The sequence below is a fragment of the Babylonia areolata genome, chromosome 31 (genome assembly GCF_041734735.1).
Source record: "Babylonia areolata isolate BAREFJ2019XMU chromosome 31, ASM4173473v1, whole genome shotgun sequence".
Classification (NCBI taxonomy): Eukaryota; Metazoa; Mollusca; class Gastropoda; order Neogastropoda; family Buccinidae; genus Babylonia; species Babylonia areolata.
Genome location: NC_134906.1, coordinates 18,787,685 through 18,810,184, shown reverse-complemented (window position 1 = coordinate 18,810,184; position 22,500 = coordinate 18,787,685). Strand labels below are relative to the sequence as shown.

The 22,500-nt window shown below is 40.6% G+C and overlaps 2 protein-coding genes across 8 annotated transcripts in view; one reads left to right on the top strand and one right to left on the bottom strand.

Moving 5' to 3' along the window:
- Positions 1–24: 24 nt before the first annotated feature.
- On the bottom strand, positions 25–4,337 carry LOC143276250 (haloacid dehalogenase-like hydrolase domain-containing protein 3). Its single transcript, XM_076580728.1, has 3 exons — positions 4,276–4,337; positions 1,346–1,512; positions 25–964 (listed from the first exon to the last, which is right to left on the bottom strand). The coding sequence occupies exons 1-3, from the start codon at positions 4,279–4,281 to the stop codon at positions 391–393; spliced, it is 747 nt and encodes a 248-aa protein (XP_076436843.1). The 5' UTR covers positions 4,282–4,337; the 3' UTR covers positions 25–390.
- A 212-nt stretch (positions 4,338–4,549) lies between these two features.
- The window catches only part of LOC143276269 (uncharacterized), a 143,041-nt gene continuing 125,090 nt past the window's right edge, over positions 4,550–22,500 (top strand). For all 7 annotated transcript variants that reach the window (XM_076580762.1, XM_076580761.1, XM_076580766.1 and 4 more), the window contains exons 1-5: positions 4,550–4,613; positions 8,626–8,912; positions 9,792–9,922; positions 18,414–18,686; positions 20,615–20,801. In XM_076580762.1, coding sequence (XP_076436877.1) covers positions 8,672–8,912; positions 9,792–9,922; positions 18,414–18,686; positions 20,615–20,801 — 832 coding nt within the window. In that variant the 5' untranslated portion in view covers positions 4,550–4,613; positions 8,626–8,671. The remainder of the gene's footprint in view (positions 4,614–8,625; positions 8,913–9,791; positions 9,923–18,413; positions 18,687–20,614; positions 20,802–22,500) is intronic.

Below are 22,500 nucleotides of genomic sequence, written 5' to 3'. Positions count from 1 at the left end.
ACACACAACACACACATTCACGCATAAATGCACTGAGCAGCTGGAGATTCCATGGTAAAGTGGTAAAGTGGAAGCAATATAAAATTGTAATCACATCAAATGCTCCTATGAATTTGTAATTGAATATGAGGCAGAAATGAGGCTTTCATAAAAACAATAAAACAATTGTAAAAATAATGTAACAGACCACAGGATATCAATCTAACTATTCATTTTTCAGATTCTTAAAATGTTTACCTAGCGTTTTTTGAAAATATCTACATATCTAAAAAAATATTTGTAATTAACAAATACTTTTAATGTTTTATATTATTTATTTATAGTCTGTTCATCTAAGATGATGATATTAGAAATAACAAATACTAATATATGAGAAAGTGCGCACAATAATCAAGATGATGTAAGAGATCTCAGTGGCAGATGAGGTGAAATTGCTGTGACAAACTCCTTCACACTCTTAACCACATACTTGTCTTCAAGAAAATCGTGGTTGATCCCACTCGTTTCCAGCAAGTAAGCCATCATACCAGCGTTACGCGCCCCGATGAAATCCTTCTCCACACTGTCTCCAAAGTGAACTGCTTCCTCCGCAAGCACCTTGCCGTCTTCAAGCGCTCGCTGGAAGATCAGTCGGTTAGGCTTTTCCACCCCGACCACGTACGATGGAAGAATGAAATCAAAATACTTCCGCAGATCCAAATCTGCCAGGACTTTGTACAGTCTGTGATCAAAATTGGAGATCACTCCTATTTTGACGTCAAAGTTTTGGAGGTCTTCCAGGGCCTCTCTTGTCTTGGGCAGAAGCTCCCATGCAGTGCCTGCTGCATAGTAGAAGTAGAGGTCTTTGGCCAGTGTGTTGAGCACCTCACTGTGTGGGACACCCACTGCTATGAAGGTGTCTGTCACAAGACCTGTCCACCACTTGTAAGCTGGCATGTTGCAGCTGGCGCCAAAGTTGGGGTGTCTAAAAAGGAAAGAAAAGAAAAAAGATTTAAAGTGTTGTGAGAGATAAGTGTTTCAAATTGAAGGATAGAAGTTAAAAAAAATCTTGTGTGTGCACACACACAAGCATGCAAACACACACACACACACGCATGCACGCACGCACGCACGCACGCACGCGCGCACACGCATGCATGCAAATACACACACACACAAGACTAAGAGAGGAAATATGCAACATTGAAAGCACACATGTGGGGCATATTATGCACACACTGGCAGTGCCTGGAGATTTTTTTTCAGTCAACAGACAAGCAGGTCAGCTAGTGATGAACCAGGCTCAATCAAAGAATCTTGCACAATAAAACAACCAACCAAACAAAAAGGTTGCCTCTCAACCCACCTCCCGCAGTACAGTTTGTAATGTTGCAGAAAGGCTGAAGTTAGTGCTTGCTCATCTGCTTCAATGCCATGTTTTGCAGCCACCAGTGCGTAGTGTTTTCCAGGTGACCCGATAATGCGGATCATAGTGTTGGTGACATCCACTGTCACTAGTCTCAGAATGGGTGTCTGCAATGACACGAATCCAACGTTTTATTAGTGATACTAAATCTCTCATTAAGGACCCTATTATGTGGATCATACGTTGGTGACATCCACTGTCACTAGTCTCAGAAGGGGTGTCTGCAAGACAGGAATTCAATGTTTTATTAGTGATACTAAATCTCTCATTAAAGATCCTTTAATGCAGACCATAGTTCTGACATATCCACTGTCAGCAGTCTCAATCAGTATGTCTTCAAAGACACGAATCTAACCTTTCATCAGTTACAATTAATATCTTGTTAAAGACCTGAAAATGCGAATCATAGTGTTTGTGACATCTCAGTCACTGGTCTCAGTAGGGGTGTCTGTAAGACAGGAATTCAATGTTTTATTAGTCATACTAAATCTCTCATTAAAGACCCTTTAATGCGGACCATAGTTTTGGCATATCCACTGTCAGCAGTCTCTGACGATATGTCTGCAAAGACAAGAATCTAACGCTTTATTAATTACACACTGCTTCTCTTACACTCTCTCTCTCTCTCTTTTTTTAAATCCTAAAGACCCACTGTCTTCTTCCAAATAAAACCATTTTCTTTCAGAGCACCTTTTCACAGTATTGTATCATATCTCACTGTATAAATTTTTGTCAAAAACGTAAACTTGCTCTGTGTGAAATATGGGGCTGCTCTCACCAGGGAGAGCACATCTCCACAGAACAGAATTAAAGTGGATATTTCGATAGAATTTCTGCATGGGACAGGCTTTTTAATTATTTTTTTACATGCACATCAATGCATACTGCACACAGGATCTCTATTCATATTCTCTCCTTGGTTTAAGCAGGTTGAAAAGACTGAGATGGAGCTGACATTTGTGTGCATGGTGAGAACATGCAGCTGGAAGAGAATCTACAGGTAAATACACCTGTTTCTAATCAAGTGTGTGATGATTTACTTGGCAACTGCAGTGATGCTTTAGCATAATGTTTAGCTAGAATCTAGACTTTACACACACACACACACACACACACACACACACACACACACACACACACACAAAGAAAAAAAAAGGAACAGATGGCTGAGCTATGCATGGACCTAATGTTCTGATCTAGCCTTACCATCTGTAGGTATTTGTGATACATTGACAGAACAAAACTACTCTAAAATAAAAACAAAATAAACAGCATATGGTACACGTTAAACTAAACTAAACTAAACTAAACAAACAGTGAATTAATGTATATAAATACAATAAAAGCAGAATACACATATAAAGCAAATAATTCAAATAAGTCAATAATACAAATAGGGCACTTTCTGCAAATTTATGCCAAAACACACACACACACACACAGAGAAAAATTATACTATATTGGTAGACAATATTCCATTTCCACAGCTGAACTTATAGCCATACTTATGGCCTTAAATTATATTTCAGACATTCCGAAAACTGTAAGTGAAATTTTATTATGTGTAGACTCAAAGTCAGTATTACAAGCTATAGAATCTCCAAATTCAAAGAAGCGAATTGAGATGACAATGGAAATAAAACATATTATTCATCAACTGACAAAACAGGGCATTAAAATAACTTTCTGTTGGGTACCTTTGCACTGTGGAATATCTTCAAATGAGTGGGTAGACCAAGCAGCTAGAAGAGCAGCATGTAATTTCGAAGGCGCAATACAACTTGACATCCAGTTAGATCTACATGAATGCATTAGTTGTATAGAAAATGTATCTAGAAATCGATTTAAGAAATTACTTGTAGATTCAAATAATCAATATTACCAATGTTGTGTAAACACAAAGAATGCAGCTAATCCCAAACATTTTCGAAATTCGACACCAGCAGCACATTCAAGACAAATTACAAGTCTAATGTATAGACTTCGTTTAAATGCCTTTCGTACAAATTTTCTAAAAATATAAAATGTATATGCGATAAGCAAATAACTGTAAGCCATCTACTCATTCATTGTCTGAGAATAAGACAGTTAATTCCAAAAGATGTAGTTGATGACTTTTCTTCCAATATTTCATTAGCCACTGAAAAGATTTTGAATGATTATTCATTGCTTAGAATGTTTTCAGAAATTTTAAACTCCAGTCCAGTTGGTATCCTCCTTTGATGTATCATAATTAATGCTATTATTTATATTTACATTGTTGTTGGTTAATACTTGTTGATATGCATTTTCATATTCTCTTTCCCATGACACCTCATTCAATACACACCACAATCTCTTTAGACTTTTTCTTATAATATACTTTTCCTCTGATACATAACATGAACACTTTTTTTAACACTAATATTCACATGCATTCCCTTTCCTTTATCCACTACTTTACTCCTTTGCGTCTAAAAACACTTACAGTGAATAGACGTTAAACTGAAGAAAACACACACACACACACACACACACACACACGACGCATGCTGAAAAGTGACACACAACGAATAAAGTTCAGGTTATATCGTGATTTAGTTCAAAAGCCATTTAATCCACGATCAATAAACAACTGTCCCTATTTCTTGAATCCAAACCACGGTGGATTACATTGTAACTCGGACTTCGAAAGTGAAAGTAAAACAAGTTGTTCTTGACTGTTGAAACACAAAACAGTCACATGCTTCTTTTGTGAAACTTTCATTTGCTGTCAAGATCAGTACTGAAAATATAGCAAGTTCCAAGTAAAACGAGTGTTTCTAATTTGTAGAGATGTGATTTCTCACGAACAATGTGTATGAATAAGTGATCTATCATCTATATTTTACCGGCATTTCGTGTAGATTTTGTTGACAACAAGCCAGAACATGTGCCTGGGGTTACTTCCGTGTGTGTCCTTGGGTAAATAACCTCCCTTTTGATTGGTTGAAAAGAATCTTTACTCTCCGCCTTATAAATGACTACTTGAAATAACTGTCTGTGAAATATTTTCGCGACTTTGAGACACATGATGAAATGCTTTAGTGCAGGTTGATTTATTGTTCATCGCATCTTATGTTCATTTGGTATCAGGGTAACCCGCAGTAACTTGCGCGTCCTAAACAAACATGGCGCCGAGGAATGTTTCTGCAGTTCTGTAACATTGTGAACGGATGTGAGTGCTCTGGTGAGTTTGAACTTTATGAGCACAAAATTCGGGTCAGATACGATTGAGATATTCACGCTTCAAAATTTATTCTTTAATTGTTGTTTCGTGTTTCATGAAAGCTCAAAGACATGTAACATTACTTCAAGAACTTTAAAGAGAAATTCGGTGGAGTTTCGGTCGAGCCTGCAAGGCTGGCTGAGACTGGAACAAGAGGGCTATTTGCGCGACGACAGACCCTCTCATTCAGAGTCCGAGTCGTATGACTTTGTGTGAGTGTATGGAACACATACATCACAATTTTCAAGCTGTAGCTAGTTTGTTAAGTAAAGTTCACAAAGAGGGCAAAGAAGATTTTGAAAAATAAAAAAACACAAAACAAACTGAACAAAGTTTTATCAGATGAAATTTGTTTAAAATGAGATAAGAACATACACGATCAACAATGAAACAGACGGTAGTGATGAAGATGAATAAACCAAAACTTAGCATATCCAAAAGATCATGGAATTATTTATTTCTTACTTTGTCATATACAACCAAGAAAAATAAAATATGCTCAAAATAACCAACTTGACTGTATCCTATATAGTTAGAGTGAAAAGACCAGTCAGGATGAACCTGAAAGTCTTTGCATGGTGGGTGGAGGATGGAGATTTTTGCAATCTTGTAGGTCAGCAGATTATTTTGACTTGATAGTTACCAGTTCCTTTATATACGCATCGCAAAGACTCATAAACTGATGTTAGTAAACTTCCATAAAGAAGCATGAAAACACCCAGCATACATGACTACAGTATGATCACAGCTGAATCTTCAGCCAACTAAACTGAGTCATGCAAAAGAAAGAATTACTGTAGACATGGTATATAGTTTTAATGTCATGCTCTCATTCAAAGTTTTTATGCAGCTCCCGTAGAAATTAATCCCTGAGTTCTTGTGAAAAAATGTTTATAAAAGGAATGTATGTATGTGTACATGTGTGTGTGTGTGTGTGTGTGTGTGTGTGTGTGTGTATATATATATTTAAATATATATATATATATATATATATATATATATATAATATATATATGTGTGTGTGTGTGTGTGTGAATCCCATGTTTCTGCACAATGTTTTCTTCAGGTTAAAATCAGTGACGGAAAAAACAACAACAAAATAACAACATATTTTTGAATGATTCCAAAGGATGAACATACAGCTTTCCTCACAGTTTTCTTGTATAACATGTTTTCGACAGAGAGATATTGTGTGTTAAGTGGAAGACAATATGTAAGGGAACAAGTTTTTGTCTTTGTTTTTCTTTCCAGATTATTAATGTTTTTCTTTTGGGTTGTAACTTCAGAGATTACTTTCTTTTGTCAGTTCACCTTTTGCTTGCTTTTATCTGAGAGGCTATTGCCTTTCTCTAGTTTATGCATTTTAGTAGATACATTTTTTGCTATTTGGCAGATTATCTGTGTGTGTGTGTGTGTGTGTGTGTGCACGTGCATGTGTGTGTGTGTGTGTGTGTGTGTGTGTGTGTGTGCGTGCAGAAGCATGTGTGTGTGTGTGTGTTGTAAATTTGTTTTTTGTTGACATCGACCATTTTCTTGTTCTTCCAACATAAATATCAGGTTCTCATAATAATAATGGAGAAATCAGAAAAAGTTGTAAATTTTTTTTTAGTTTCAGTTTGAAGGAGATGTCAAAGCATGCAAACTGATCCATAAATGCTTCACCACTTCTGCTGGAAAACAAAAGCAGATGCTTAATTGTTGCATAAAGCCAATGCGCTATCAATATATAATCAGGTCTTCAGATCCTTCATAATCGTGCTGGTTACTTGCAAGCAACTTAACCAAGTTAGCCTTATTAATAATAATAATAATGGATACTTATATAGCACACTATCCAGAAATCTGCTCTAGGTGCTTTACAAAAACACTTTTGATAACATAAAACATTATATCTATATTACATACACACACCAAAATGTGACCACACACACACACACACGCACGCACGCACGCACGCACGCACGCACGCACGCACACACACACACACTGCATACATACATTTTAACATACATGTGTATCTAACAGCTACCCTAACACATACGCACACATAGGCAGGCACAAACTTACATAAACATACGCACACACAATACACATTCATATACATGCATGTAGTTGTGGACCTGCCACAATTGAACTTATTGCTGAGGGAAAAGGTGAGTTTTGAGACGAGATTTAAAAGATGCGAGGGAATCAGAATGACGGAGGTTATCAGGGAGCTTGTTCCACAACTTTGGCGATTGAAAAGAAAACGATCTGTGTCCATAGGTCTTACTTCTGACGTGAGGTATCCTGAGAAGTCGAATATCAGAAGAAGAATGGAGCTGGCGAGACGGGGTATAGATATGGATGAGTTCAGAAAGATACTTTGGGCCAGATCCATTGACTGCAGAAAAGGTCAGAGTGGATAGCTTATAGTCTATTCGATCAGAAACAGGCAACCAGTGGAGAGACTGAAGGAGAGGAGAAACATGGTCAAATTTAGAAGCTCTGCAAATGAGTCTGGCAGCGTTATTCTGAATTCGTTGGAGTCTGTCTAACAGGTATTTGGGAAGGCCGGCCAAAAGAGAGTTGCAGTAATCCAATCTTGAGAGAACCAGAGAGCATACAAGTGTCTTGGTTGCATCGGTTGAGAGATAGTGGCGGATAGAGCTGATTCTACGCAGTTCCAAATAGGCAACTTTACAGATATTCGAAATGTGCTGTTGGAAGGAAAGAGACTGGTCCAGGATTACACCAAGACTGCGAACAGAGGGAGAAAGTGAAACAGGTGTGCTATTGATCAGAACAGAGTCAGGAAAGGAAGGATGTTGACGAAACTTCTTTGGACAGGTTATCATAAATTCAGTCTTATCATCATTTAATTGCAGCTTGTTGAGAGTCATCCAGTCCTTTAGGCCAGCAATGCACTCCTGTGTTTGAGTCACCAGTGCATCAAATTCAGCTATGGAAGCCGACTGATAAAGTTGTGTGTCATCAGCAAAGCTCTCATGCGACATCGCATGATGACTGATGACATCCGACACAGGAGCCGCATACAGCACGAAAAGAACAGGACCTAGGACGGACCCTTGTGGGACACCATATTTCAAGGCAGATACTCTAGAGTATGTACCATTTACACACACTTTCTGTGTACGATCTGACAGGTAAGACGTGATCCATGCTAGTGCAGTGTCACGAATACCAAAGGAAGTTTTAAGTCTGTTCAAGAGGATAGAGTGGTCGATAGTGTCAAAAGCTGCTGACAAATCTAAGAGAGCGAGAACAGATATCTTATCTTCATCAAATCCCTTATTCCTACATATTATTTCATTATAAAAATACTTTACCTTTTTTTTCTCAGCCAATATGCACACACACACACATATATATAAATGTACATGCTCCAATCCAAGTTCATGTGCATAAGAATTTTTTGTTGATTGAGAGGGTCTTCCCACTCTTGGAAAGATTCCTCAGAGTGTGTCAAAGTATTTCTCCACAGTTGGTGACCAGAGATGACAAGCCTCTCAGTGAAAGGCATAGCATGCATCACTTGAAGTTCACTCTGCCAGTATAACATTTTACTGCAATTAGCAGCCAACATTTGCACTGCACAGCATGGTTGGCTGAACAGCAGAGTGGGCTATCAGGATTTTAATTTAGTGGGTGCCCGGGTGCAAATGCGATGAAAGGTTGGCTCGGGCACACATATTTTCTGTCAAGAGTGCCCAGTTGGCACCCCAAAATTGATAAAGGTGAAAGAAAATTAATTAAAAGACACACCAAGAAAGCAAGCTTGAACGCAGTCGATCGAAATGTAAAGTGTCGTTTGCTACAGCTCGCTTCGCAGAGCAGCATCTTTGATCGTGCGTGATCAGATGTTGACGTTCTTGGCGCGTTAGCGACGAATGATGTTTGTTTATTTCTATATATTTATTAATTAAAACAATATCTATCATTGAGATGTTGTCTCCTATTGTCTTCTCCTCAGAACCTTTTTTTTTTCGTGGACGGAGACTTGAATTGTGAGCAACAAAATGAGACGAGGCGCCGGGCGCCCAGGCCCCTCCAATCTCCCTGTCCCTAAGGCCTCCCGCGGGTCCCCCTCCTCCTCCCTCGTGGCCCGTGGCCGCTCCAACCACACCCACTCCGCGGAGGATCTTTCGCAGTCAGGGGGCAGCAGCATCCTGGTTCCTCACAACGGCGGCAACCCTCGACGAGCAATGTCGCCCGGCGGGGCGAAGCCCAAGACCCTGTCCCCTCTACGGACATCTCAAGGTCAGTTGGGACGAGTGTTGTGATGTGATATGGTTTTAATACAATACAATACAATACAATACAATGCAACGCAATGCAACGCAACGCAACGCAACGCAACGCAACACAACACAACACAACAGCACAGCACAGCACAGCACAGCACAGCACATTACAGTACAATGCAGTACAATACAATACAAATCAGTGCTATTCAGTACAGCACAATACAGTATAGTGCAATACAATACAATACAAATTTACAATACAGTATAATATGTCTATATACTTTAGAAAATTCTTAACCCTGTGTAAACTCAGCGCTTCTGAAAACACTTATGCAACCTAGCCGTGCATTCTATTTTTACAAAATGATACCCCTTTTTTTCCCTCTCACTCAAAACTGGTATGAACAATGCTCAGATTGATTTCTTATAAATATGTTTTATTCTCTTTCAAGGTTTCTATCATTTCTTTTCTTTCTGGTGTGTTAATTTTGTCACTTGCTTTTGCCTCTGTCCTGTCTGGTTCAGATCATGCACACACACTCGCAAGCACATACACATGGAATCATGCGTGCAAACACGTGCGTGCACACACACACACACTCACAGACATTATAAATACAATATCACTTTTAATGAAAAGATGTGTTACTAAAGATGTAAAGTTATATGGCCTTTGCTACACTGGGCATAGTTACGTTTACTTTAATTTGTATGAATGGGTGTTGTAATGTAGGAGCATGTTCAGACTTTGTCTTGTTCTGTGGAGCAAATGCATATATGTCGCCTTTATGTCAGCAAACGTGCCATAGATTTCTCTCTTAGAGGTGATAAACTATTCCTGTATCTTGTATCTTGTTGTTAACCAGTGATGTCTTGTGCTATTCATTGGCAGTGGGGAACTCACAAGTGGGAGTGCGCTACATCACGGAAGAGCTCATCCGTAAAATTGCCAAGGAGGAAAACATGGATATGATCTCGTCTCTCAACCTGACGCTGGCCAAAGAAGGAGGGAAGAAGATAAAAGTGAGTGATGAGGAGGAGGGGAGAGAGGGAGTGGATGGAGGGATCATGATGGAGGGGGTGATGTGGTGGGGGAGGGGAGGGAGAGCGGATGGAGAGAGAGAGAGAGAAGTGTATGTTTGTGTTTTCATGTGTACCCATGTGTGTGCGTGTGTGTTTGTTTGGGTGGTGATGGGGGGTGGTGTGAGTGAATACGGGTGTGGAGGAGTGTGTGTATGTGTATGTTACATATGTGTAAATTTGTAACAATGTATGTAGATGAATATGTGTGTGTGGTGGATGTGTGTGTGTGCGTGTGTGTGTGTGTGTGTGTGTGTGTGTGTATGTGTGTGTGAGTGTATGAGTGTGTGTATGTGTGATTGAGTGGGTATGTGTGAATAAGTGTGTGTGTTTGTGTGTGTGTGCGCGCATGTCTCTGTCTGCTTGACATGTTATCTTTCTGTCTTTTGGGGTGTGTTTGTTTCTAGTTTTTTTGTTTTTTTTCCTTGTATGTTTATGCTTTTGTCCTTATTCCCTTATTTCTTTTTAGTTAAGCTTTTTTTTTAATATTCATAATTCATTGGACATTTCTTTATTTGGATACTATTCCAATCTTTAGTGTAACGCTTTATGAAGTATATATATCAAACCAAGTGCACGAGGCAATTCTTCTTCTTCTTTTCACCCATCCCCACTCTGAGAAGAGTCATTAGGGTACCACACAGAAGAATTGTTCACCAGATTCCTCTGTGTGTGTGTGTGTGTGTGTGTGTGTAGATAGACAGAAAGATTGACAGATATATGGATCTTCTCCTCCTCCCTTAACTATGTGAAGAGTCGTTGGGGCGCCACGTAGAAGAACTGTTCACCACATTCCACCAGGCCTGTCAGTTGTGTGTCAGTGCCAGGCTCTCTGCAGATGGTTTTCCTGTCCAGTCTGCGATGTTGCCAGTCCATCGTGTTTTTTTCTGTCTTCCCCTTCATCTCCCTCCCTCAACAGTTCCTTGCAGGATTGTTTTAACAAGGCCACTTGATCTTGTTAAATGGGCATACCAACATGGTTTTCTTTTTCTTTTTTTAAGTGATGCTGTATTGAGCACTTGTTCATTGGTGATATTAGTTTATCTTTAGATGACTTTTCTTTCCAAATTTGCTGTGAGAGTCCCTGCATCACATACATGAAGATAGATATGTATGTATGTATGTATGTATGTATGTATGTATGTATGTATGTGTGTGTGTGTGTGTCTGTGTGCATATATGTATGTATGTATATATGTGTGTAAATCTATACACCAGTGCAAAAAACAAATATTGCAAAACTGTAACAAACAGCAGGTGGTAATATCCTCATCAGCATACTAAAAACAAACAAAGTGATACACACTTGACCAGCTGTCCAGAAATACGACTACCCGCAAAGACCCAGTGTATAGCACATGTACCACACATTGATGCCATAACAAAGACTCGCACAGTTCTTTCTCTAACTTTCGGTCTCTGATCTGTCTTGAACCTATACTCTTGGCTTCAGCAGTGAAGAAACTTTGTAGAGCTGGCTTGAACCTATTAGTTCTAGCAGTGCCAAGACACTGCAGACTATCTGTCAGCCTGTAGGCTGTAGCAGTGTAGAAACATTACAGACTGGTCTTCAGCCCATAGGCTTTAGCAATGTAGAAACATTGCAGATCTGTCTTGAACCTATCGACATCAGCAGTGTAAAAAGATTGAAGACGTGTCTTCATCCTATAGGCTTTTAGCAATGTAGAAACATCCCAGACTTGTCTTCAACCTGTAGGCTTTGACAGTGTAGAAATATTGCAGATTGTCTTCAGCCTATAGGCTCTAGTAGTGTAGAAACATTGCAGACTTGTCTTCAGTCTGTAGGCTTTTGCGGTGTAGAAACATTGCAGATTTTTTCCTCGAACCTATAGGCTTTAGAGTGTCGAAGCATTGAAGACTTGTCTTCAGTCTATAACCTTTATTTAACTACACATACTTAACCGTGACCCACTAGACCCACTAGTGCAGACTCCAGCAGGGGTCTGATTCCTGTCCTGTGCAAACTACTACCCACCTATGCGGAGAAAATTAACATTGCAGACTTGTTTTCAACCTATAGGCTGTAGCAGTGTAGAAGCATGGCAGATCTGTCTTGAACCTTTAGGCTTTAGCAGTATAACAACATTGCAGATTTGTCTTCTACCTATGGCTATAGGCTTTTGCAGTATAGAAACATTGCAGACTTTAACCTATAGGCATTAGCAGTATAAACAAATTGCAGATCTTTCTTCAAACTACAGGCTGTAGCATGATACAGAAATATTGTGGTCAGCAGTTTTTCAGTCCGACATAAACACTATTTCCCCAGGGCAATTGCATTTAGCGTCATATCTTTTTCCACAGTGTGAACACCTGGAACAGTTTGCCAGTATAAAGATAAACACCATTTCCCCAGGACAGTTGTGTTTAGTGACATATCTTTTTCTGCTATGTGAACACCTGGAACAGTATTTCAGTATAAAGACAAACACAGTTTACCTAGGACAATTGCATGTAGCAACATATCTTTTTTTTCTGCCAGTGTGAACACCTTCTGAAACCGTGTCAATATGTTTGGTCAGCTGTGGATACCAAAGGGGTAGTGCTTTGTTGGGATTAAGAGACAGTGTGCAAAAGAGACCCTGAGGGTTGGGGATTTGGAGTTTTGCCCTTCTAGCATTGTGTGTAAGTGTAAGACTTGTCAAACTTAAAGTCTGCTTGTGAATGGTGTGGCTGTACTCAATGTGTGTGTGAATAGACTGAGTGAGTCTTGGTGATCACATTGTGTGTGTGTGTGTGTGTGTGTGTGTGTGACTCTCTCTCCCTCTCTCTCTCTCTCTTTCTGTGTATTTGACTTTGAGCAGGGGACGGTGTTTGTGTGTGTTTGGGGAGGGAAGGGTGTGTGATTTGTGTGTGTGCATGTGAGTGTGTGTGTGTGTGTGTGTGTGTGTGTGTGTGTGTGTGAACTATATGTGACTTTGCCTGTTGTGTGTCTGTGCATGTCCATGTGTGTCTGTGCGTTTCTGTGTGTCTGTGTGTGTATACACATGAATGTATGTGGTGTGTATATGAATATGATATGTGACTTTGTCAGTTGTCAGTTGTGTGTTTGTGCGTGTATGTGGGTGTGTGAATATTGTGCTTGTGTGTTTGTTTGTTCTTTAGTTAAATATTATATAGCTGTGTGTTTGTTAATGTTTGTATACTTTTGCACATGTATGCTCATGTTTGAGTTTCTTGACTGTGGTTCCTTCATCAGTATCTGTGTATCTGTCTGTAGATACACCTATCTACTCAGTCTCTCTCTCTGTATTATATTATGCGCACACACACACATACATACATACACACACATACATATATATGCCACTGTGGACAAGACTCTGGGCTATTGTGTAGACGTTTAAAGGCTCACCCATTGCCCAAATTCCGTTAACTGGTTCACTGGATCATTCCCTTGTAATGGCTTGTTTGCTCAGGGAGAATGGCTAGAGATTGCTGAACTCAAGTCAGTGGCTTTGCTGTGTGTTCCCAGAGCTTATCAGATCTGACAGTTGTCCAGATAGTAATGACGTTCTGGGGGCGAGAACCACTGGTCTTTTCCACCAGAGCTAGATAGGTGATAGATTTGTTTGGTGAGACGCAGAGAGATTTGATTGTGTGTGTGTGTGTGTGTGTGTGTGTGTGTGTGTGCTCCTCATTATTGAGTTAGCTTGGCCAAGTTGTCAATTTATTTTTTTGGATGTTTGGAATTTCAGTTATTGTTAATGTGTAGGCTTTATATGCACCCTTATTCAAAGAGAGAGAGAGAGAGAGAGAGAGAGAGAGAGGGTGTGAGTGCTTGTGTTTGGTGTGCATGGTTTTGTGTGTGTGTGTGTATGTGTGTGTTTGTGTGTGTGTGTGTGTGTTTCTTTGTGTGTGTTTACATGATGTATGTGAGTGATAGGTGTGTGTGTGTGTGTGTGTGTGTGTGTGTGTGTGTGTGTGTGTGTGTTTGCACCTGCATGCTCATGTCTGCCTGGCCAAGAAGAGAAAAGTGGCATTACTTTATGAGATTTTATTCATTTCTTTATTTTCAATTGTATAATAAAGCCTTTTTGTAAATATTATTCATCTCTATGCTTGCATGTTTACTTGATTTAGCACCATGGATTAAACACCTACATGAGATTTGTGATGATGATTGTTGACCCCACATACTGTGTCTGTACCCCCACCCCCACCCCTCTTCTTGCTATTTCCCCTCTTCCTTTTACTCTTGCTTTTTGTAAATATAATTTATCTTTATGCTTGCATATTTATTTGTTATAGCACCATCGATTATACATCTGCATGAGATCTGTGATAATAAGATCACCATTGTTTACCCACATACTGTATATCAGTACCCCCGTCTCACTTGTTTTCCATCCTTCCTTTTACTCTTCATAAGACAATAATGAAAAGTATGTTTGATTTTTTGTTGTTGCCTTTTGTTTGTTCCAATTTCATATCTATCTTTCTGTCCATTTATCTATCTATCTAAGATCTGTCTATTTATCTATCTATAATATACGTAAGCAGAGGAATTATCGTTGAGAAATACCCCCAAAATACACTGTAAACTTTTTCAGTGCTGATCCAGTACAGAATGAATAAGCTGTTATCTTTTGATAAAAAAAAACAAAACAAAAAAACAACAACAACAGCCTACACAATACCCCAGCACCTTAAGTGTTCATCCATAGTAAAACATCAGACATCCCACACCTATTCGTTCGTCCCTGCTGAGGTGTCACATTTCACCTTCAGGAGCCTTTACTGTACTGACATTCTACCTGGACCTTTTACCGATTGAGACTCAATCATGCAAGACGAGCTTTAGAGATAGGCACTAAACTGGCGTAGCATTGTTGTGGTCGATGGCACTTGCTTGGTTCAAAGAACTTATTTCTGTAGGAAAGACTTTCGTTTATCGGTTGTGGAGGATCTCGGCCAAGCAGGATATATATATATATATTATATATATATATTATATTGGGGTTGAGGGCGATGTCACAAGGTCCTGTCTCCCAGCACACAGACAGACAGCAGTGGAAATAGTTGCAGCGTGCATTGGCACACCTGGCTGGTTGACAAGCCTTTTCCAGGGGCCTCCGTGCTTCTGCATTCATTACTGAGCGGGGATTAGATATTTGTTACCTTGGCCTGGGGCGCTGGTCACATGTTTACAGTCCCACGGCAGTAAGGTGTGGGTGAATCAGGGTTTGATAGTGGTGGTGAATGACTCTAGAAACAAAGTATGGCTGCCTAAATGGAGGGGTTATAAACTGTCTATCAAGTTAGGGTTGGCTCATAGGTTTGAGTGAATGTGGGTGTTGCAGCCTCTGGGTGCAGAAGTGGCCAAGCCTGAGTTCAGATGAAGAAAACATTGAACAAGGGAAGGTGTTAAATGCACACACACACACACACACACACACACACACACTGCACACAAAAATAATTTAAATGAAGCTATATATGGGTAAATACATGAATAGTTAGACAGATATGTTTATTTGAATAAAGAATGCATGAATATGTAGATTTATACATGCATAGATTCATCCATCTATCCACAAAATGAGTGAATAAATCTCAGAGGTTGAAAAAAAAAGTTGAATGCATGTTGTGGTCTCAAAAAAACTTGACTCTAGCTGTCTGAAAGACCACCGACCTATTGTTTTTATCTCTGTTGAGATGAAGGCTGGTGGTAGAGTGGTTAGACACCTATCTGCCTCTACAGTGTCCATGAGGGTCTGGTTTTGATTTCTGTTCTCGTCCTTTCTTCCAGGTTTGACTGGAAAATCAAACTGAGTATCTAGTCATTCAGATCAGATGATAAGCCAAGGTCCGGTGTGCAGCACACACTTGGCACTCTGAAAAAGAACCTATGGCAACAAACATGCTGTCCTCTGGCAAAGTCTGTAGAAGAAATCTACTCTAATAGACACACACACACACACACACACACACACACACACACACACACACACACACACTCAGTATACATATATGCATGCACTAAAGGTCTGACTAGTGTGTTGGGTTATGCTGCTGTCAAGCATCTGACAAGCAGATATAGTGTAGCATATATAGATTTGTCTGAACACAGTGACGGCTCCTTGAGAAACTGAAACTGTTGAGATGAAATGTTTTGAAAAAGATGTTCACCGTTCAGTTCTAATGAATGCCTCGCAGCATCTTAACCCATTTCAGCTGGCATTCAAGCAGAACAGATCAAAAGATGATGCCACAATAACACTTCTCCATCATGCCTATTGCCTATTCCCACTTGAAAAACAGCCTCTTTTGTATTTGCATTGTATTCATTGATTTTTCATCAGCCTTCAACACAGTACAGTTTCATTCAGTGGCAGCAATTTTCCAGAACATGAATTTAGATAACAGGCTTAGTCTCTGGATAGTTTCTAAACTCAACAGACCCTGTATATTACCAAAAGATTGACCCAGTTTCCAGAACCATGTCAACTGGCACACCCCAAAGTAATGTTCTGCCTCTTTATCTATTCATTTTGTGTATAAATAACTACAAAGGAAGCACTTCTTCCTTTTCAGTGAAATACTTGGATGATTCAGCTCCTGAAGATTTTTCAAATACTTTGATGATATAGCTCTTGAAGAATTTTCTAACTCCAATTTAGCATACTTTCAGGACGTTGAAAGACTTGTAGACTGGTGTAATCATGATCACCATAATCTGAACACAAGTTAGATAGATTGACGAAAAACAAAATGATTTTAGAAAGAAACATTGCTCTTGCTGTCCCTTTTTTTTTTTCTTTTTTAAGGCACTGAAGTTGAGTGAGTGGAGACATAAAAATACTGAGGTACACTTTTAGACAGTAAGATGAATTTTAATCCCTGCCTTGATTTCATAAATTAGAAATGTCAAGCTGGGATTTACCAAAATTTTATGAAAGCTACAATCCTTGATTGTAAATACTAATGTACTTTGGTTGATATTGTACTGATTGCTTCCTAGAGTCTGTTTTGACATATTTGTTCGTGTGCCAGTATGGTGGGCTGAATCTGATGTGCAGCAGTGTGTGTTTTTTGTGCGTGTGCATGTGTGGGGGGTGGGGGTGGGGGGTGCACACATATGGTAAAAATAAAACTCTACCCATCCCTGAATTGTTCAATTATTTTTAAAATATGGATAGTTTCATTATTTATTTATTATACATGTAATTTTGTTAAAGATCTGTTATTTTTGTTTTGTTAAAGTCAGCAGGCTGTGTGACCAGACTGCAGTAAGTACAAACAGTTTCACAACATTGAAAGAGGAAACATCCAACATGGCATGAGCAAGGCTTTCTTTCCAGATACAGTTGAATATATTGTTAAAACTTAAAGCCATCATCTTCTCTCTGCATATTTCTTTTCAGTGGAACTTTGTATATTGATAAGGAAAATAATCTTGTCTGTTGCGAAGGAAAAATGACTTGTTCACATGTATTTGCTGTTTGCTCCTGCAGGCTTTTTAGTGCTTGTTTACGTTTTGATATCACACTTTTTGTTCATATGATGTGTGTAAAAGTTGTTTTTGTAAAATGTCTCAGTGCCCTTAGGGGGCAGATGAAATGAACTTCTTGCCTTGCCTTGCCTTGCCTTGCCTTGCCTTGCCTTGCCTCGCCTTGTCTTGCCTTGCCTTGCCTTGCCTTGCCTCGCCTTGCCTTGCCTTGCCTTGCCTTGCCTTGCCTTGCCTCGCCTTGCCTTGCCTTGCCTTGCCTTGCCTCGCCTTGCCTCGCCTTGCCTTGCCTTGCCTTGCCTTGCCTCGCCTTGTCTTGCCTTGTCTTGCCTTGCCTTGTCTCACTTTCCTTGCCTTGCCTTTCCTTGCCTTGCAGCACATGGGGAGCCTGGGGCACAAGGAATGAACTTCTTGCCTTGCTTTTCCTTGCAGTGCATAGAGAACCTGGGGCACATGAAATGAACTTCTTGCCTTGCTTTTCCTTGCAGTGCATAGAGAACCTGGGGCACATGAAATGAACTTCTTGCCTTGCTTTTCCTTGCAGTGCATAGAGAACCTGGGGCACATGAAATGAACTTCTCGCCTTGCTTTTCCTTGCAGTACATAGAGAACCAATGACGCATGCAGTGAACTTCTGGCCTTGCTTTTCCTTGCAGTACATAGAGAACCTGGGGCACATGAAATGAACTTCTCGCCTTGCTTTTCCTTGCAGTACATAGAGAACCAATGACGCATGCAATGAACTTCTGGCCTTGCTTTTCCTTGCAGTACATAGAGAACCAATGACGCATGCAATGAACTTCTTGCCTTGCTTTTCCTTGCAGTACATAGAGAACCAATGACACATGCAATGAACTTCTTGCCTTGCCTTTACTTGCAGTACCTAGAGAACCTGGGGCACATGCCTTGCCTTTCAGTACTTGGGCACATGAAATGAACTTTTTGCCTTGCCTTGCCTTGCAGTACATAGAGAACCTGGACAAGCTGCGCAAGCTGCAGGTGCTGAACCTCAGCCACAACATGATTGAGCGCATGGAGAAGCTGGACAAGCTGCTGAGGCTGAGGGAGCTCAACCTGGCCCACAACTGCCTGATCCGTATTGAGGGCATCGAGAACCTGACAGGCCTGCAGGTGCTCAGTGTGTCCGGCAACAACATTGAGCACATCCCCGTCTGGCTGCCCAAGAAACTGCAGGCACTACGCACCCTCCGCATCGCTGACAACCGACTTTCTTCTGTGAGTGGTGTGGTGAGGATGATGAGGATGATGATGATTATGAGGAGGAGATGGTGATGGTGTGTTTTGTAAGGGTTCTGGTGTGTTTTGTAGGCATCGCTGACAAAGGGCTTTCTTCTGTGAGTGATGTGATATGATGATGAGGAGGAAGTGGTGATTGTGGTGTGTTTTGTAGGCATCGCTGACAAAGGGTTTTCTTCTGTGAGTGATGTGATATGATGATGAGGAGGAAGTGGTGATTGTGGTGTGTTTTGTAGGCATCGCTGACAAAGGGCTTTCTTCTGTGAGTGATGTGATATGATGAGGAGGAGGAAGTGGTGATTGTGGTGTGTTTTGTAGGCATCGCTGACAAAGGGCTTTCTTCTGTGAGTGATGTGATATGATGATGAGGAGGAAGTGGTGATTGTGGTGTGTTTTGTAAGGGTTCTGGTGTGTTTGTAAGGGTTCTGGTGTGTTTGTAAGGGTTCTGGTGTGTTTTGTAAGGGTTCTGGTGTGTTTTGTAAGCATCGCTGACAGTCGACTTTCTTCTGTGAGTGGTGTGATGAGGATGATGATGATGATGATGAGGAGGAGGTGATGGTGTGTTTTGTGAAGTTTGTGGTCTGTGTGTCTTTTGTAAGGGTTGTGGTGTGTTTTGTAAGGTTGTGTGTTTAGTAAGGGTTGTGGTGTGTTTTGTAAGGTTGTGTGTTTAGTAAGGGTTGTGGTGTGTTTTGTAAGGTTGTGTGTTTTGTAAGGGTTGTGGTGTGTTTTGTAAGGTTGTGTGTTTAGTAAGGGTTGTGGTGTGTTTTGTAAGGTTGTGTGTTTTGTAAGGGTTGTGGTGTGCTTTGTAAGGTTGTGTGTTTTGTAAGGGTTGTGGTGTGTTTTGTAAGGTTGTGTGTTTTGTAAGGGTTGTGGTGTGTTTTGTAAGGTTGTGTGTTTTGTAAGGGTTGTGGTGTGCTTTGTAAGGTTGTGTGTTTTGAAAGGGTTGTGGTGTGTTTTGAAAGGGTTGTGGTGTGTTGGTTGTGGCGTGTTTGATAAGGGTTGCGGTGTGTTTGATAAGGGTTGTATGTGTTTTGTAAGGGTTATGTGTTTGATAAGGGCTGTGGGTGTTTTCTAAGGGTTATGTGTTTTGCAAGGGTTGTGGTGTGTTTGATAAAGGTTGTGGTGTTTTGCAAGGGTTGTGATCTGTTTTGTTAGGGTTGTGGTGTGTTTTGTAAGGGTTGTGGTGTGTTTTGTTAGGGTTGTGGTTTGTCTTGTAAGGGTTATGGTGTATTTTGTAAGGGTTGTGGTGTATTTTGTAAGGGCTGTGATGAATGTATGGTAATGGTGTATTTTGGTGTTGGAATGATGATGATGACGAAGATGTTGATAGTGGTGAATGAAATGTTAGTGTTGTGATGATGCTGATGATGTTTGTAACATTGATGTTGTGATGATGATGATCATGATAATTATATTGATGACAGTGGTGAGTTATTTATCATGATGGTATATGTAGTGTTTATGTTGCGATGATGATCATAATGATGATGATGACAAAAATGATGATGATGATAATGGTGTATGGAACATTGGTGTTGGAATGATATAATAATAATAATGATAGCAGTACAAATAACATTTTAATGTGATGATGATGGTGGTGATAAAAGTGTTGCATATAACAGTATGATGATGATGATGATGATGGTGGTAGTGATGAAAACAGTGCATATAATAGCGATATGGTGATGATAATGATGATGATGAAAGTTGTGTAAGTAACGCTGACATTTTGATGATGATGATGATGACAAATGTTAATATAGAGAGACAATGATTGCCACAACAACACTCTTACTTTTTGCACACAGCATTTAAGCGGAGAAAGACACAAACATGAAGTTCCTCACACACTCATCCATGAGTTCATGTCCACCACACCATTCTCACCTTTTCTACATGTGCAGCTTTCGGAACTGGCGAAGCTGAAGGCTCTGCCTGACCTCATCCAGCTGGAGGTTGCAGGGAACCCTGTGGCTGACCTGCCCCACGCTCGCCTCTACATCATCTTCCACCTCCGCTGTGTGGAGATTCTGGACGGCCAGCAGGTCACTGCAGCCGAACGCAGTGAAGCCCAGAACCGGTTCGCCCTTGGTACGTTCTGTTTCGTTTAGTCTGATGTGATGGTCAGTCTGATGATGTGATGGTCAGTCTGATGATGTGATGGTCAGTCTGATGATGTGATGGTCAGTCTGATGATGTGATGGTCAGTCTGATGATGTGATGGTCAGTCTGATGATGTGATGGTCAGTCTGATGATGTGGTGGTCAGTCTGATGATGTGATGGTCAGTCTGATGATGTGATGGTCAGTCTGATGATGTGGTGGTCAGTCTGATGATGTGATGGTCAGTCTGATGATGTGGTGGTCAGTCTGATGATGTGGTGGTCAGTCTGATGATGTGATGGTCAGTCTGATGATGTGGTGGTCAGTCTGATGATGTGGTGGTCAGTCTGATGATGTGGTGGTCAGTCTGATGATGTGGTGGTCAGTCTGATGATGTGATGGTCAGTCTGATGATGTGGTGGTCAGTCTGATGATGTGGTGGTCAGTCTGATGATGTGATGGTCAGTCTGATGATGTGATGGTCAGTCTGATGATGTGGTGGTCAGTCTGATGATGTGGTGGTCAGTCTGATGATGTGGTGGTCAGTCTGATGATGTGGTGGTCAGTCTGATGATGTGATGGTCAGCAGGTCACCATGGTTGAACGCAGGGAAGCCCAGAGCTGGTTCGCCCTTGGTATGTTCCTTTTTTTTTTTTTTTTTTTTTTTAAACAGACAGGAAATGATTTATTCCATTGTGTGACGGGTACAGTAGCTGAGTGGTTAAAGCGTTGGACTTTCAATCTGAGGGTCCTGGGTTTGAATCTCGGTCACAGCGCCTGGTGGGTTAAGGGTGGAGATTTTTCAGATCTCCCAGGTCAGCATATGTGCAGACCTGCTTGTGCCTGAACCCCCTTTGTTTGTATATGCAAGCACAAGATCAAATATGCACGTTAAAGACCCTGTTATCCATGTCGGTGTTCGATGGGTTATGGAAAAAAGAACATACTCAGCATGCACATCCCCGAAAACGGAGTATGGCTGCCTACATGGCAGGGTAAAAACAGACATACATGTAAAAGCCCATTCGTGTACATACGAGTGAACGTGGGAGTTGCAGCCCATGAATGAAGAAGAAGAAGAAAAATTCCATTGTGTCAGCAACAGCAAGTCAACAGATGCCAAGCATCTTCATCACCATCCATTAATTCTGCTGCTGTTTGTACCTGGGAGTGTTGGGGGTTGGAGTAGGGAGAGGGGATCAAGTAGTTTTCTCTTCTGAAGAAAATAGACCAGCAGCATTTCTACCAATAGTGTCATCATCTCTGTTTAGTAGTATCATTTCAAGCATCATCATCATCATCATAATAATAATAATAATAATGGTATTTATATAGCGCTTAATGTTGTGCAGAGACAAATCAAAGCGCTTTCGCACCAGTCATTCACACGCATGCATAACTCTAAAACTGTAGAAACTAAAGACAAGGAAGAGGCAGGCAAGGGAGGCTATTCTGGGAAGAGGTGAGTTTTAAGGCCAGACTTGAAAGAGCTGAGTGTGGAGACTTGACGAAGCGAAAGAGGAAGTTCATTCCAATTGCAAGGTCCAGAGACCGAGAAAGAACGGTGGCCAACAGTCGAGTGTTTGAATCTGGGTATGCATAAACAGAGTGGATCCAAAGCCGATCGTAGTGAGTGAGATGGAGTGTAGAGGTGAAGGCAGCCGCAGAGATAGGAAGGGGCTGTTTTG

Coding starts and splice junctions, on each gene's coding strand:
- LOC143276250 (XM_076580728.1), bottom strand. Junction 965..1,345: donor TACAAACTGTACTGCGGGAG/GTGGGTTGAGAG, acceptor TTTCCTTTTTAG/ACACCCCAACTTTGGCGCCA.